Genomic DNA, 17,143 nt, shown 5'->3' on the forward strand with positions numbered 1-17,143 from the left:
AGATCTTCGAGCGACATTGAGAAAAATTCAAAGCTTCGCAAAGTGCTCTATTTTGATTACTCGCGGTGTTCCGCCCAGAGCTTCGTATCGGCAAAGTCTTCCTCTCTTATCACGACGAGCGAGATTAGCGGGAGAGCTAGCTAGCCAAATCGGCTGGCTGGCGTCGGCGCGGCAGCAGCAGCAGCAAGGTTCACGTCGCAAGTATAACGATTAACACTCATGAAGTACTTGCAGTTGGCATCTGTCTCAACTCCGGCTGCAGTCTCGACGTGGTTCCAGGACGAGCTGGTCAACCGGGGAGTAGACGCCGCTTACACTTTTTACGTACTGTCGCTTCTGAGGGAACCTCAAGATCCTGAAGACGAAGTCAACAACCGCAGCCCAGGGAGCGCCCATCGATATCCTGCGCAAGCCAACGGGAAACCCGAGCTCCAGCGGCTCCGGGCGAAACGTTGTGCGGTCGAGTGTCTAAAAAGCGCTGCACTTGAGGAGGATACGACGTTCGAGAATTTCGACGCTTTGGTAGAGGAACTGCTCGTTCGCCTCGAGCCACCTCACGGCTCTGCGGAGATCGCGGATCTGACTTTGGACAACGGAAGGAATTCGTCGGCTTTACAAACTCACTCAGCATTGACGTCGCCTGCGAGCAGGGCGACGGTCCGAGCGGCAAGCCAACAACGTGAACAACAACATCATCATCAGAAACAGATTAAAAAGGATCAGACCAATCATCAACAGAAAGAGGAGAAGACTTTGGCTGAGCGAGCGAAGAAGTACTTCGAGGCATTTCCCGCTCTTCAGGTCCAAGATTCCGACACGAAACTCAATTCCGCCGATTCTCACGGAAATAATTCGAACGAGAGAAATTTGCGAAGTGTCTCCGCTAAAATCAAGAAGGATAAGAAACCCCGCAAGAGGGACCTCAGAGAAATTCTATCGCCCGTCGCTTCCGAGGAGCTCAGTCAAGGAAACGGACTTACGCAGAACACGATTTTGAAAAAAACTACGGATAGAGAAAACGAGGACGCTCGCATCCCGCTGGCTTCCTTCGCGAAGCTCAGCGTTCGTCAGCATCTGGAAGCCGAGTCGGAGCCGGCGCTCGAGCCTGTTGCTTATCGATCGGTATCGACGAACAGCGTCATCGCTGCACACACTGCTTTAGGCCCCGCGGCGACGACGACGACGACGACGAAAACGACCATCGCGAGTGCTTCTTCTTCCGCGTCTCCATCCGATAGAACTTCGACGGTTGAAACTCCAACCACTTTTGGAAACTTAACCGCTAGCGCTTCTACAGCCGGTGATTCGACCGTAGGTTCTTCTTTCGACGATATTTCCGTCGCCGGAATTCCCGCCGCAGGGATGATGAGCTCGCTAGTTCACGAGGAGTCCCTCGTTTCGAGTCTGACCAAGAAATTCGACTCGCGGCTCGCAGCGATCTGGGCTGACGCTACGCCTGTGGCTGAAGAGCAACCCTCTGTTTGGCGAATCTCTCTCGACCTGAAAACCTCCAGGGAAGGATGTGTCGCCGAGCACGATGAGGTCATCTTCTCGATTCCTCAGATGTCCCACTTCTCTACAATTCTAGACGAAGAGGATGATGCCCAGACCGGGTCGTGTCCACCCCTGCGGACCGCTTTCGTCGACGAACACGAATACGCCGAGGAACCATGCGGAGAGCGCTTCGAAGCTCCTCCAAACGAGATTTTCAACCAGTTGGAAACATTCGAAGACCATAAAGAATTGCAGTCGTCTGAAGTTGTTGCTCAAAATTTTGTGCTCAATCCTGCTGAAAATGAGGCGACGGGCTTCAGGGAAGCCGGGGTACTCTCTTCATCGCCCACTCTGTGCCTCAAGAACTCCACACTCAACTACGACAAAGAAAAAACGGCGTTCACCGAGGTACGTAGTCACCACGCTTATTCCCGTTTTCTTCCGTTCTTTATAGCTCGATCTCTCCCACCGTGGAGATTCCGTCCCGTCCGTTGCTCAACCTTGGTACTTAATTCCCAGGTGATTCCCAATCGTAAGGCCTCGTGCGATTCGGCAAGTTCGCTCGAGACTTTGGCAGAAAAAACAGACAGCAGGTCGAAGACTTCCATGCTCCCGATGAGGATCAAGGCGAAGATCTTCTCTATTCGCTACGGACGCATTTCACTCCGATCAGAGCCGACTTGGAGGATATGGAAGATGCAGATGCTGACGGGAGCAAGGAAAGACCTCTGTCTTCTTCCCTCGACGAACTCTCTTCGTATCATCTTCCGCCGGAACCGCCGAAGAGACTCGTCCACAAAACCAAGCAGCGTGTCGTCCAGGAAATTGCGCTTCCCAAGCCTCCTGTGGAAGTTGCGGCGCCGGACAGTGAGTACTCATTCCTGACGATGGGCATTCACGTAGTCGACCACGTGAGAATCGGGTCTTTGAACCGGAGTGCGTGCATCAACCCATATGGCTAAATTGTTCCGGGAGATCGTGAGGGGTTCGATCGTTCGTTTTGCTCATAGCAATCGCTAGGGCAGAACGGGAGCTGATCACAGCACGCCCGTCACATGTTCTTTTTCGTATCTATGGAACAGAAGAGCCCCCTCGGCAGGAACAGCCGCGGCGAGTCGAGCCTGGCTGGAGGGGGAGTCGATGGGTATTCGGGAATTTTTCCCTCAATTCTTGCCTCTAAATCCGCGATTCTTTGGCGGATGGTCGCTTATCGAATTTCTGTTCCAGACGAAGTACCCAGTGAGAAAAAACCGTACGACGTGCGGTCACTGTGGAAAATATTCGAGTTCGAAGTCCCTCCGCCCGCTGTTGATGCAGACCTGTTGGGTGTCTCCCAATACTGGCAAGGCATGGCCGTCAACTCCGGAGTATCGAGGGAATTGCGTCAAGAAATTCTCGCAGAGGAAGAAGAGCTTTTCAAGGACATTTACGAGGAGGCGAGGCGAGCTGCGAGCCAGACCAGCAGCTTGACTGAGGACGCCAACACGACAAGCACCGGCTACGACTCCTACCAAGGTACCCACGAGTGAACGACATCGGTTGGATATTTTTCTCCAATAATATCCTCTCTCCATACGAGTTTCTCCGGAGCCGCGAGCTAGGATCGGTCAGTCGCTAAAGGGAACATTCTCATCATCCTCAGACACGTCTCTGGAGTACGGCGCCGTGGGGGGAAGTGTCGACAGCAATCCGGTCGGTGCAGAGCCCTGTAACATTGAGTACCTCAGTCACTTTTCGAGCGGGTCTCAACTCTCCTCGGTGTTCGACACGCCGGAGATGTACGACTCAGCCATCGTGACGAGCGTGCGCTCCATACAGGACTTGCAACGTCAACGCAAACGCCAGCAGAAGAAACCGTGTACTTTTTACATGGAGGGCAACTGCCGACGGACCGACTGTAAGTTCTCGCATGACCTCTCGAATATCACGTGCCGCTTCTGGGAAGACAACAGCTGCTTCAAGGGGTCGGCGTGTCCGTTTCTTCACGGATATGCGGCTCCGGTTGGAGACGACGTCTCGGTGACCGGATCTCAAAGCAGTTCTGGAGGGAATAAGAAGGAAACAAAACGCGGCAGCAAGTTCACAATCGGTGAGTTCCGTCATCTGTACCGTCCGCGGCTTCTGTCGCGCATTTCGGAGACGAACGCCGGCTCGTACAGTTTCCTCGATCCTCTCGACGCTTATCCGAAAAAAAATGGATCGCTTGCTCGGCCGAAGTCGGAGTCATACGGTTCAGGATCCTGATCCAGTCGACTGAAGTCGTCTCAGCTTGCGCTTGCGCTTCCGAATACCGAATCCGCTTCGGTCCCAAGGAATCTTTCCTGTGGGGCTCTGGGGAGCCAGGTCAACGCCGCGTTCATGTGTGTCGGAGGCGGGCAGTACCGTCAGAAATCCGTTCGAGATGACAAACTCGAGGATCAAAGACAAGGGAAAATACTGAGGCACATCTCGAAACGGATACTTTTGCGAAAATGCTTCCGAGATAGTGTCCGAGAATCCGCAACTCGGACGTCTGACTAGAACGAAGAGGAAGAGAGATGGAGGCTTCCGCTACCTTGTCCCTCCCGTGGGCGGGGGACTTTTTTTTGTTATGCTTCATTTACGTTGTTTCCAGGCGGGGGTTTTGGGACAGGAAACTGTAGTCAGTCTGTCGCTAGTCGGGCGACCGTTAGGGGGGTCCTTGCGTCCAGACGCCTCCCCGTATTCAAGCGTCTCTGGTCGTCCGGTCACAAAGGTAATTCCTCCTTTCGCTACAGGGGCAGCTGCCATTGTTTTGGTCGCCTGTCTCTTTAACAATAAGGAAAGTCGACGAGCCGCTTCTATTGCTCGTTGTGGGGGATTTGGGTCGTCTCGGAAACGCTTCAGCGCATCGCATTCGAATCGCCTTGCTGGTGACGGCGAGTGACTCCTCCGTGCGGAGGAGCTGCTCTTGATCTGATCGTTCGTCGCTGCGGAATCAGGACGATCAGAGATGGCTCACTCGAGCATTTTGCGACTCTCTCACCTAACCGGCTCCGTCCCCTATGTTGTTGTTTACAGATTCGGAACAGGACTTTCCTTCGCTGTGTTCCAATTCTAAAAGCAGCAATCATTTGAAGATCACCAAGAAGATCTATAAGAAACCTGGAATTCTTGCGCCCAAGAAAAACCCTGCCGGCAGGAAGAAGAAGAAGAAAACTTCAGCATCAGACGCGACGAAAACAATTCCTCCAGAATCTGGCCACTCATCGTCGGAAGCAAAAACCAGCAAGAAAGATCAGGGCAGTAACGCCACGAAAAAGTAGTTTGAGTTGAGTGTTGCGAGCTGTTGTGAGGCCGAGGTGTCTGCTATTCTGTCGTCCTGCCCTACGACGCTTGTGGTAAGGACGACAGGGCAAGGGGATAAGCTAACGGATTGTACAGATATCTCTAGCCATAACCGAAACATGAAACGAAAAATGAAACAGCAAAAAAAGCTTCAACAATACCACGATACTACAAAAGTTTATATGTTCTTCTACAACATATAGCCGCTTTTGCCCAATCCAACACATACACAATCACCGCCCGACAGTAGCTTCCCGGGAGCGGGATCTTCTCCTTGACCCGAGACAAACGAATCATGATGAGTTGAGCCCTCAAGATATCAAAGTCGATGAGCGCGGCTCGTTCGGGACGCTCTCCATCAATCAGAAAACATCGGCGAGAAATTCTAAAAAAAAAACGAAAAAAACTATCACGAAACTCCGAGATTAGCTACTCTCCCTCATACATCGATCCTTTGGAATGAATCCTGATGCATGGAAAACGTCAGGCCAATCTAATTAAGTCCATCCCTCCTCCCCCGAATGATTATGGATGGCTGTCGAGGGCGAAGGGCTTTTGAGTTGTCGCCCGAGCGACATTGCCTAGCTCCAATACACTGAAAACCTCTAAGCTGAGCTATCAGACCGCGGAGTATGTGTCAGGCACGACGACTCAAGCATCGACCGCTGGTCATCGACTTCATGAACGAACGACATTTTCTCCAGGAGCAGAGGTCCCGAAAGAATTTTCTCGCACGGAACTACAGCAAGCGAATTCACTCTTCGCAATGGCTTCTGAATGCTCATTGCAGAGCACAGATAGTGACCAGGGATAGGACACATGGACAGACAGGAAATTGGAATCCTTCTTGTGAGAACAGTATGTACAGAAGTATCCTCTTTGTTGACCCTATCATTGGGTTGCTCGGATCCGCTCCTTCACAAACCGAAACCTGATCGGCATGAATATTTTCCGCTCAGTTCCTTCTGTCGCTGTCGTAAGCCGTAATTTGTTGCGTTGAGCTGAGAGACGTCGCAGTGATTCTGCTCTTGAGGCACGGATTCCCACCGCGACATTCCTCGTTCGAAGTTTTGTGCCCACCTCGAGCGTGTTCCATCAGCGATTCCGCTCCCGGCAACAAACACAACTTACCTCTTTCCACTATCTACTCCATAACCTATCCCGAGGCGAGAGAAATATATTCCTCTAGATATTACTATTATTTATAACAGGATACATTAAAGGGGTTTCGGGATAGCAGATGATCGAGGGAAGTACTGAACAGGTCTCGGATCGGGCTGTTTCCGAAGAATCGGAAAGAGTTTCCCGACTAAGTCGTGAAATTTCATGGCCCGAAGCCGAGAGTCCCCGGCAGATCTTAATCCATCAAAAATCATTTGTCAATCCCTGTCAAACTCTCGCGACTGACTGGCTCAGAGCCAAATCAATCTAAGATATTGGAAGCCTAACTTGTACTCCAGATCTTCGATGTCTCGGACACCCCCAAAAATGAAGACGAAAAAAGAGGAGCGCAAAGACACTTGTGCATTGATCGCAGCTCCTACTCGATCGATCAAGTTGTCGCGGATAACATTGCCCAAAAGACGAGCCTCGTCACAGCAACACCTTCCTTAGCGAAATTGGCGAGTTGGAAGCGTGACGCGAGATCGAGAAGTAGACCCAATGAAACAAGAACACGAAAAGCACCGAACGGCCAACAGATGCTACATACAAGCAAGCGCTTTGCGTTCAAACAGTCGGGACATAACACTAAATAATCCAAAATAATAAACAACAAACATGGATGTGGGAGAACGAACAAACAGCTTGACTATATGGTGCATTCATCACACAATTTGAGTGAGTAAGAACCTCCCCGACGATTCGAGTGGACTTTTTTTTAAACAGACCAAAATTTTTCCTCGACCACCGTGAAATTCTCACAGCCCAAGCTTCGGAAACACCTCTCGGGCGCCAATCGAAGCTCGAGAGAAAGCTATCGCGAAGCGGAAGGATTCGACGCACCGGAACCCCCTACTTTTTACGAAAGTTTACAAGCCTCTTGTGAGCTTCGACCCGACTTTCGACTCGGAGCCTGCTCCGCGTCCGATCGGGTCGGACATCATGCACTTCAGTTGTTTTCATTCGAGAACCGCCGGAATTTGATTTTTACTGCAACACGAACGTGCTGGAAAGGAAATGAGCAGTGGAGACCGATTCCGGAACCCGATGACGATTCTTTTAGTCGACATCGCAGATGGATGACGGAAACTTCCGCCGAACTCGGATCGATATCGACTCAGAGAAGTTCATTCACTCCGGCTTCTAGAGACGAGAAGAAAACCCTCTTGGATCCTCGTCTTTCTGGAAGATTCGGACGCGGTTTCGCGATGTCGATGTGAGTTCAAGAAGCTCGGAAGTGATAACTTGAGAACCCACTTGAAATTGTCACTCTTTAGGCGCTCTAGCAAACGCGGAGCCTGAGCTCTGCGCGTCCGAGTATCCTTGAAAACGATTTCACCCCCTAGTGTAATATAATAGAGTAATTGTGGAAGCCGAACGGACATCCGTGTCGGAGTCTCGGAAGAGCACCGCGGTGACGGTAGTCGAGAAGAGGATGTGCGTGTTAGGTACACTCAATAATGTAGCCAAACGTTGTAATGATCCAAAGATTCGAGAGTCGGCCACACCACGCTCTGATTCCAGAATCAGCAAAGTATTCATCTTTCTTCGACCTCCCGATAGGAGTGGTCCCTCAAATGCGTATCACAATCAGCAGCTGAGGTCGCCGACTCTCTGAGAGAGGCGGATCTTAAATGAGCTTCGCCTCGCTGCTAAAGTTCCGTGAGCGCGAAAAAGACCTCGAACCGGCGTTTCCGTCTCAAATGACGACGCCTGGATCGATGAACGTGTCTCAAACGAATAAGCAGCAACAGGTGGAGCGGGTGTCGGATTCGAGGTTCGGCCTCTGTGGGCGAACTATTAGACAGACGAGGCCGACTTCTGCGAGTTATTTCAATCCAGATGTCGGGTTCAGCAGTTCGAACCCGAATCAAGGAGAGCCGGGCTCCCGAATATTCGCTACCCGCGACACACAGTTCAACCAAAAATTCCCAAGAAGGGCAATCAACACGGATTCGGCTGGCATGTTCATTAAGATACTATTTAAGGAGAACAAAGCAGGGAGAAACGATGAGAATAATCATGACGATAATATTATTAATATTAACTCCAGCAACAAACGAACGCATAGAGAGGCCCGGTCTGTGTGGATTCCACAGCGGGTGGTTGCTCTGCAACGGAAACTCCAAACGAGATGCGATAGAACACATACGGGGAATCTCCGGAAGGAAAGTTGATGATAGACGGGGAGGGGAGTTTCGGCCCAATGGAAAATTGCTGCGGTGAAAAAAAGTTGGTCAGGGTACTTCACGAGCTGTACTTCTGAAGAGGATCCATCGACTCCAAACTAGGCTCTCGTAAGACCGGAATGGTGATGTTGCTCTGGTCATGGATGCAGGAGACTGTCTGGCATCGACTTTTTCCAATTCACAATACGAAGATACCGGAATACGGATTGATTCGAGAAATTCGAAGCATAGAGCCTCGTCATCGAGAAACTGTCATTCATCGGGCACGAATTCAAATTATATTGGTATAATCGAAGCTCGGAGCACTACCTTCCTCACTGTGAGCGAGAAATGTCATCTGTCGGGGCTCGAAATAAAATTTCAATCTGGAACCGATCTGCTGTTTCTTCCTTCCGCAGCGGAGTGTCGGACTAGGTACTCGAATCAGTTCGACGAATGATCCCCCCGAGAAGAAAACGCCAATTGAAAGAAAAATTCCCTCATCAGGGAGCTTCATGCTTCCTGATGTAATCGAAAAATCAATGGGCCCAATCTGACTGCAAACCCGTTAAACAAATACATATTGCCGCGTCTCTGATCGGCACTCGTTCCGGCCAACTCGAAAAATCGTTGCTGAGTGGAATCGTCAGCTCCAAGTATCAGGCTCACCGAAATCCAGGCGCGTGCCCAGGAATTTTTTTCGGGGGGGTACAGGGCCATGGTCTTGGTAGGGGCTGACTACCGATGATGATGAGCCTCAACATGGAACTCTATGGGCAGGAAAGAGATCTTGAGGGGGGGCATGGTCCCTTGCCCCCCCTGGGCACGCCACTGCCCAGATCTCGCAGGAAAAAATTTGTTCCGGGAGCACATCGAGTGCTCCTTGCTGGAACCGCACCTTCGCGGCCAACTCTTACATACCAGTCCCTCGACGTCTTCTCGTAAACATGCTAGTCGACCGTTTCGACGGAAGCGATGAGACCTGGTGATCCGCAACCCGCGCGGGTTCCCGACCATGCCGCGTGATTCGATTGAGGATTTCGACGAGTGCTTGATACAAGGATGACCTGTCTCCGTTGCGTTTCGCGGTCTCGCAAACTTATCTCAAGGGCTTGGATTAAAGACTCCGACGCAAAAAGACCTTCCTATTTTTAGAAGGTAATTTGTCCTGGATTTCATCATTTAGCTTCCAACATATCAGTTCAAAGTCTTCTCCTAGAGTACTCGAGATGGTTAGTGATTGTGGTCAGCCTCGCTGAGAAGCGCGTGCTCAACTTTCAAGCTTCTCCCTTGACACAGGTCAGCTCAGAGGCTGGCCGATCTCAGGCTCGCCTCCTCCGACGAACGTACAAGTGTTGAGTAGCATGAGTTTCCCATGCACCAACGAGAGCGCTGATGGTTGATGTCTTATTGGAGTTCCTCCCGGTATTGCTGAACAAAGAAGCTGTCGAGTCCAAGTTGCTGTGGCTACGGAACAGCTCATTGAAATCGCCCGCATCGGTCGGCGCTCGCTGCGACTGTGTGCCGCTCTCCCCGAGTCCGGAAGTATGGGGCGTCGCGAGTTCGCGAATAATTCAGGTGTTTAGATGGAGACTTTCCCAGAAACCCTGAACTTTCGATCGCTCTATCCGTCGATACGCTGACGTATCAACACTCGCTCTAATCAATAGAGCACCGGTATTCATGGATGCAGGTCGAGCCGTCGGTGGCGGACAGCGCGACTGCGAGCGATGCTGGCCGACGTTCGGAGAGAGGTACGCTCTCGGGTTCAGGGTTCGCTCGCGGTGCAGGGTCAAACGCGGTAGATTTCAGTGGGGTTCGGTGTATATGATCCATGCTAATTATTCTGCTTGATGTTTGATCGCCTGAAGCCGAAGTTTCTGCTCAAGCTCAGAATCGAATCCAGAAAGGTGGGACATTGGAGAAAAAATCGCCACCCAACATCATCGCGGGAAGCACGTCGTGTATTCCGTGCAGTGTCTCCGCCCGCCCTGAGGAGACTTTCCTATGACGGGCAGCGTGGATCTTTCGAGACAAACTTCTTCGACGGCCCGGCTAAAGTCCTCCCGGTCGCGCTTCCCTCCCGACCAAAGAATGTTCAAGTATGAACGCATTTCCCGACGGAGGCCAATCTTTCGGCAGCTGTTTGTCGGAACAGAGTTATCTTCTCTTGTGAGCCAAAAAGCGGGATAAATGAACACAAACGCCACCAGTTCGAGACGGAAATGCTTTTCCAGATCCAGAAAGTCCAGTAAAACAAGTAAGTTGAGGTCTGACTCGCATTTCTCAGGGATAGCATTTCTGCCGATTAAGCTCTGGGCGGTCTCAACGACCGAAGACGATTTAGGCCTCGGTAGAGACGCTGGGCCAGATGGAAAGCCTCCAGTGAAAAACTTGAATTTGAATATCCGCTATGAGCCATCCTCGGCGCAAGACTCATTAGCAAGAGCGCATGAGTCGGGAATAGCTTCATAGGGGTGACATTTTCGCTGTAGCCCAGCAGCTAGCCCGACTCGGTGCTGAAACATCTGGAAGACACGGGCGTCTGGACCTGGAATCTTCCTGCTACTCCAGTCGTTTCGATTCTCTAGATATTGGATATTGGTAGAGACTGTAGCAGACAGATGAATTTGCATACAATGAGTGATTCCGTTGGATTATAAGGGTCTACATGATACCCGCTTATGCAAGCCCTAAATCCTCGTGCTCGTTTCGAACTGTATGATGTCACTCGGCGGGAAGGTGACTTCAACGTACGTGCCATGTGCTCGATGCGATAGCTTGGGAATTACCGGTAGATCGCATCGTATTCGGTAGAATCGAGGTTGACGACAGTCTTCGTCATCCGTGACTAAGATGCGGAGCGCTTTCCGTGAAGAATAATCAAGGTACGAGCTTCCGGTGCAGAGCCCGGGCATTGTGGGGCCCCGATCACGATACATTCGACTGCGTTGTATCGATCGCCACTGGGAATATGAGGCATACAGGTGGACCCACGGAGGGGGTTCCGAACTACAGTGGAGGATTTGACCTAGCTCCAGCTCGAGGCGTTCCTAATCCGTCAATAATTGGGTCGATTGGAGCCTGCCAAAGAGACGCTGTCAGAGAGAGAAGATTCCGAATCTTCTCGAATCTTCGGGATTGGACGCGGCAGCTGAAGAGCTGTCATCCTACGGTGCTGCTGTGAGATCATTATGACCAAATGTCAGGATGCCTTGAGCTCTCCAGGGCGGCAGAAAAAAACCCAACTTGATTACTCTTCTGAGCAAGTTCACCTGATGATGGTGCCTCATCCAGATTCTGGACTCGGACACCGGTAGAAAGCATCCCGACATTCATCTGCACTCTAACCTAGGATCGAATCCGCGGTGATTCAGTCCGGAACAGGGGCGGCGACCGCGAAACCACGAAGTACCTATAAATTCAATTCGAGGGAGGGATTTTCACGAGCGCGCTTCGTTCCGAGCGAAGCCGATAGTCTCGACTCGAGACCCCCGAGCGGAACGAAGGCTCGCATCCGCGGCAGTCTTCGGGTGCCTACATTTCGATTCCAATTATCACCACTGTTTCGATGGCGTCCGCCTTTGCATTACTGCCCTCGTTTCGGCTGCAAGTCCGGAGATGATATTTGTTGTTACGGTCACCGTGAATGAACTCCGTTCGCTAAGTACTAGGATCCTTTCCTCTCTCGAGCCCTTATCAGATATTGTGATTCCTATCGGCCAAAGAGCTTGTGTGGCATGATCCCCCCGGGCGGGATCACATGAACTTAATTGTGATGTTCGCGTTGCCCGAACCTCGCCGCGAATGTACTTCGCCGGAGTCTCTCGAGAATTGTGGCACATCGCGAGAATTCCTTCAATTTGCTGATCGTCTCGGGTGATTCTGATTCCAAACTGCAATGGCAAGGAATCGAATTCAATGTTCAGACCCGATCTCAGCACACGCTCATGGCAATCTTGTGAGGAGTTCGCACGAATCGAAAGGCCAAGGTGATTCAAGTTCGTGTGTCGATACTAAGCAGCTGCGTCGGAAGCCCCTGGCGAACGATGCTGCCAGGATCAAAGTTGAGTTCAACGGAACGCTTCGCAAGTGCGATTGTCCAACCGGAGCATGCGGCTCGTACCACAGAAAAGACGCAAAAAATGTCAGGTCGCTTCTAAGAGGGAACATCTGAACATCGTATCATTGTGTGAGTGGGTCAGTACGACCAGCAGCCGACCCTGGGGATACGCGACAGGGGTCTCTCGAGCAAATATCCATTAGGTGAAAGTCGACGATTCGGAAAGACGAAGACATGGGGAAGCTGCCTTCAAACTGTTGCCTACGTATTCCGACTCGAAATTTCAACTACATATGAGACCGGAATATCGATCGAGATCGGAACACTAAATAGACGTGGTCCACCGGAAGAGGTGAGCTCCGTGTTTGGACGGCACGAAGTACGGCCTCTTGAACCACAGCGACGAATCGCTCTGACGGTATTCCGAGCGTAGGCTTGTGCGCGGCCGACGAAGCTCTCATAGCTTGGGATCGTCCCGGGTCCGCGGTGGAGTCAATCAAGCTGTGAGCTCGATTTTCCGGTCTCGAGCGCGGAAAAGTCACAGTCGATCCCACTCCCACGTTCTGTCTACGCGAGACACCGGAAATGGATTCCTGTGTCCTTCCTTGTCTCCATGCCAACTCTTCGAAAACATTTATCCTATCGACTTATATCTATTCTCGATTCCGGGATCTCTCTCGCTCTCTCTCTATCTGTGCAATAAGGCGAGTAAACTAGACCGAGATGAGCTCGAAATAGCGAATCGTTCCACGGTCAGTTCTGGACTCCGTCTCGTTATAAGCTCTGGCTATCGACCGCCCGGCGGCTGAAAGATCGATCCTCGCGGATGTGATTTGATGAGAAACTTCTGAATCACCTCCTCTCCCGCATGGTTTCTCGATCCGAATCCGGCGGAGTCGAAGAAAGAGTTTGAAGTGTTGGAGGAGAGTTGCATCTAATCACCGATCAGAAGAGTATAACTCAGTGAGCGCTCTGAGATTGAGATCATTCACCGCAGCGGTCTCCCTCAGAGAATTGGGCTCAGCGTGAAGTAAGTATACTCTCGATGTACAGGTTGCTGTACGACCAAAGAGCTCGTGGAGACGTTGGCAGCGGCACAGAAAGAGCCTTCATCACGCGATTCTAGTCCCTAGCTGTACTCGGCTGATGAGAGACATATTGTCTAGAGATCCCATCTAACACACAGTGCTTTGTGCACCGGTGTAGGCAACGAATCATCCGATCGCTTGAGGACCGGAACAAATCGCTCGACCGAAACGAAGAGTGCTTCAAAGTCGCTCGCGGTTCCTCGCAACTCCTCCGCGCTCCGTGCCTTACTGTTTGAGGTCGACCACTACCCTAAGCGAGGATAGAGACTGGGCTCCGTCTGCTTTTAACACAAACTGAAACCCTAAATGTGGATACTGACGCCAGGATCGTTCGTTTCAGGTATTTGAGTCCGTGGGAGATTGAGTATCGCCGCCGTCAACCAAGTGTCATCTGGTTGTTGTAGACTTTAGTGAACGTAGCAAGATTCTTGCTTACTCGTTGTGACCTTATTGTGAAAACCAATCTCCTGTATTTCGACCGATCTTGTTGATCTGTCGGAGTAACACTCAAAATCAAGTTTCGATTTAAATTGAGCCACTTCACGTAAACCATCGAAAGATGTCATCCTCCAAGCCTGCCCCGGCTCCCGCCAACAAACCTCATTCAGTTTTGCCTTTGTGGATGCGACAAAGCCTCGAACACCTCAGCATGAAAACCAATCTGGAGGACTACGGAACTTCCCCACCGGAAAACGAGAGTCTCTTCCTGCATGAAGGGAAACTCACCAGTTACACATCAAGCTTGACCGGTAAGCTCTCTCTGCATTCCTCGGAATAGATTTCAAGGTATAGATTCCGCGGCGCGCCCCCAGCGGTCGGAAAATGACAGTCTCGTTGCACCGTCTCTGCGTTCCTTATGACTTCAAATCGTCCCCCGAGGAGTAAGCTGAAATCAGGGCCGACGGGTGTATATCTCGAGTTCTGATTTCGTTGACGGGCTTGGGTTTGGTTCTCCGTCTCATTCCACGCGCTCTCGCTGCGGGTGATGATTGTTCCAGGAACTCTGGAGCGTGGTATGATTATCTCCGGTAGCGGCTGAGCTTTGTTGTCATTGATAACAGCGGCTCGCGGTGCTGTTTCTGTTGTCCTCTTTCTTATCTGTCCGTTCCGTCGCTGCGAACCCAGCCGGTTTGATCGAGGACTCTTGCTGACGCAACTAATGTCAGAGTTTTCCTCAAATTAATCTACGGAGTATCGTGAGGTGACCCTCCTATCTGCTGTCGAGCACGATCGATAGGAGGTTTTCGCGCTCCTAGAGATCACTGACTCTGAGGATCAGAAATGCCGGAATGAATATGACGTCGACTCGCTCAAACCGGAAAGCTCTAAATATTCTCCCGCTTTGATATGGTCTCGAGGAGTGACAACACGAGAACCCGTGAGCTCTTCAAAAATCTTTGACCGATAGATATGTTTGGGTTCGGCTTCAATCAGTGTCTGGTCTTTGATTTCGATCTGTTTTGCCAGACGGTGGTGGTGGTGGTGGAAAGTTAGCTTGGACAGCAGCCAGACGAGACTTCCAGACAGTCAAAATGCCCATACCGTCCTGATAATGTTCAGTTTTAGTGTTTCTAGTGCATCTCATGTGTCGACAGAAGAACACCTATCTATCCTCCTCAAGGATCGAGGAGTTATCTCAAAAACTCCCCGTCATACTTCCGCTTGAAACGCCGGAAATCTCAACCCGATCACTTATGAAAACCACGGTCAACACCGTCCTTTGGAGCCTGTCTAAGGAACGTTTCTCTGACCTTTCAGCTCAGCCTCCAAAAGCGGAAAGTGTCCCTCCAGCGAAAACTTCATCTTTAGTTTTCAAAGCTAAAGAACTGGCACCGCGAGTCCCGCGCAACTTGACAGCCGCACCGCAATCCTCCATCATGGTCGGAGATCAGGTCTGCCCGAGCAGCGCTCCGCAATCCGCGGCAACAACACCCTCCGTTTCACCTCAACAGAGCCCCACTCTGATCCGAAAAATCCTCTCATCAGACTCTCACTGCAAAGCCGGTAAGTTATGGAGCTCAACTAGAAAGGCGTAGGCATTCTGCGACGCGGCGCGGGTCTTTCATCGAGCGACTACCGGCTCGTCGTCCACCCTCTTTGCATCCGGTGTCGTGAAATGATCTTCGACGGCAGACGTCGTTCTATCCTCTACTGACGGCCGCAATCGCCAAAATGTTTTGAATGTGTCGTCACGTCAAGACTAACGACATCTGCACACCACCTATATCTTGGAAAATGTCCCGACCAAATTATCTCGAAAGCGAGATGTTTTGTTCTATCTGTCGGATGTTGCTCCGCAACGAACGTAATTGTTCCAGTATTCTGTATGACGATCACATCCTGTGATTCGCGACATCGATCCATCGCCATTGAGTCAATTTCAATATTAATTTCTCCTTGCAGGATCGAAATTATCCGACGGTGCTAGAAAAGTTCTCGTCGTGCCGGTTACGCGCGTGACCAACTTCGACTTGAACGCCGTATCACCAACGTCGTGGTGAAAACACAATAGGAACCAATGGATCGGTTACGCCTCAATTAGTTATTCATTCGATCGTTGGCTTTACATGTATTCGCGAATTCGTTATCGGAGATCAGACACGCTCTGACCGAATCTCTGTGAGATCGTAGCCGAAAGTATTCGGTTGAATCTCCGTTAGTGATGCGGCGTGACATCTTCTGAGTTCCGGTCGCGACCACCAGACTTGAATCCTTGTGTTTTGATTCTCGAAAGCAACGCCTCCACGAAGAATTCATTCTTTGAGCTCTTAAAATAGGATTTGTGTTTGGAGCCAACTAATTGATGCGCCGTGACCCTTCCATCGAACACAACCCAATGCGCATTACCTGATATTAAGTTCTTCCCTATCCGCCTTTGTTTCAATACAAGCGCAAACAAAAACATTCAAACGTCAGTGTATCATAATATCGGGGTTTCGATTGAATGATCGTCTGACCGACATGATCATATCCGAAAAACGCATCCGAAACGGCGAAGATAATCATTCCAGACGGAGGAGCCACTCACCATAGTTCCATTATATCATTGAGATGAAAATAATAGGCAACGATGTCAAGATACCAAGTTCTTCTGCGAGCTAACTTCTGCGTCCGGCATGTCCGCTGTGGCGTTTACTTCTTCACCTTTAGATATGTATTCTTGGAAATAAACTTTATACTCTTCTCGCTAAGCAATTCGAGCCCTCAATCCTGTTCCCAGGTTGTTGAGAAATCGGCTCAGAATCCGGGAATTCCGAGTCCGAAAGAGAGGGAAAATTCGACTGAGCTGTCAGATTGCCGGAAGAAGACTCGGGGTCATGGGAAATCTTGGGACACTCTTGTTTTCCCGTTGGGCGTTCCATCCCAGATCAGATTTATTCGAGCCCGTTCGAGGGGCAGGGAGTGCGAAATTTTCATCGTGTCCATTCGTTGACCATAGACGGATTTTTTTCTTGCTCTATGCATACGCATACATACATATATATATGCATATATATATATCCATCTATCTGTATGCCATAATAAATTCACGAGTAGCGGAATCACGAGCTTCCAGTCCCTTATGGAGGAACTGCGAGGCCTCACGGGCTCCCCTATCAGTGACGCTGTATTCCGTTCCGTTTAGGCCCTCGCATGTATCCGATAAGTCCCACGAGGCATCCTCGAATCAGTGTCGATACTCACCACCTTGACCGAAATTGACTAGATTAGTCGTACACATATCTCGTCAATGAGATTACGAGACGAACTTTCGGCCCTCCAGAGCCTTCATTCGAGTTGCCCCTCACCTAAACCCGCTCCTCGGGATGTCTCCAATGTAGCTGATGTCGAGCGTATTGGCATTCTTATCGGTAGATGTCGGT

At 50.7% G+C, this 17,143-nt stretch overlaps 2 protein-coding genes across 2 annotated transcripts; both read left to right on the top strand.

Moving 5' to 3' along the window:
* Positions 1-219: 219 nt before the first annotated feature.
* LOC100908239 (uncharacterized) lies at positions 220-5,183 on the top strand. Its single transcript, XM_029112491.1, has 7 exons — positions 220-657; positions 709-1,902; positions 2,052-2,361; positions 2,722-3,009; positions 3,137-3,583; positions 4,109-4,228; positions 4,534-5,183. Exons 1-7 carry the CDS (start codon positions 220-222, stop codon positions 4,776-4,778), a joined length of 3,042 nt encoding a protein of 1,013 aa, XP_028968324.1. The 3' UTR covers positions 4,779-5,183.
* Positions 5,184-10,243: 5,060 nt separating this feature from the next.
* On the top strand, positions 10,244-16,465 carry LOC100898434 (uncharacterized). The gene is made up of 4 exons (XM_003746929.2): positions 10,244-10,389; positions 13,621-14,029; positions 15,039-15,284; positions 15,684-16,465. Exons 2-4 carry the CDS (start codon positions 13,840-13,842, stop codon positions 15,779-15,781), a joined length of 534 nt encoding a protein of 177 aa, XP_003746977.1. The 5' UTR covers positions 10,244-10,389; positions 13,621-13,839; the 3' UTR covers positions 15,782-16,465.
* The last annotated feature ends 678 nt before the right edge of the window (positions 16,466-17,143 follow it).

This window comes from Galendromus occidentalis, unplaced genomic scaffold (assembly GCF_000255335.2).
Source record: "Galendromus occidentalis unplaced genomic scaffold, Mocc_1.1 scf7180000077511, whole genome shotgun sequence".
NCBI lineage: Eukaryota > Metazoa > Arthropoda > Arachnida > Mesostigmata > Phytoseiidae > Galendromus > Galendromus occidentalis.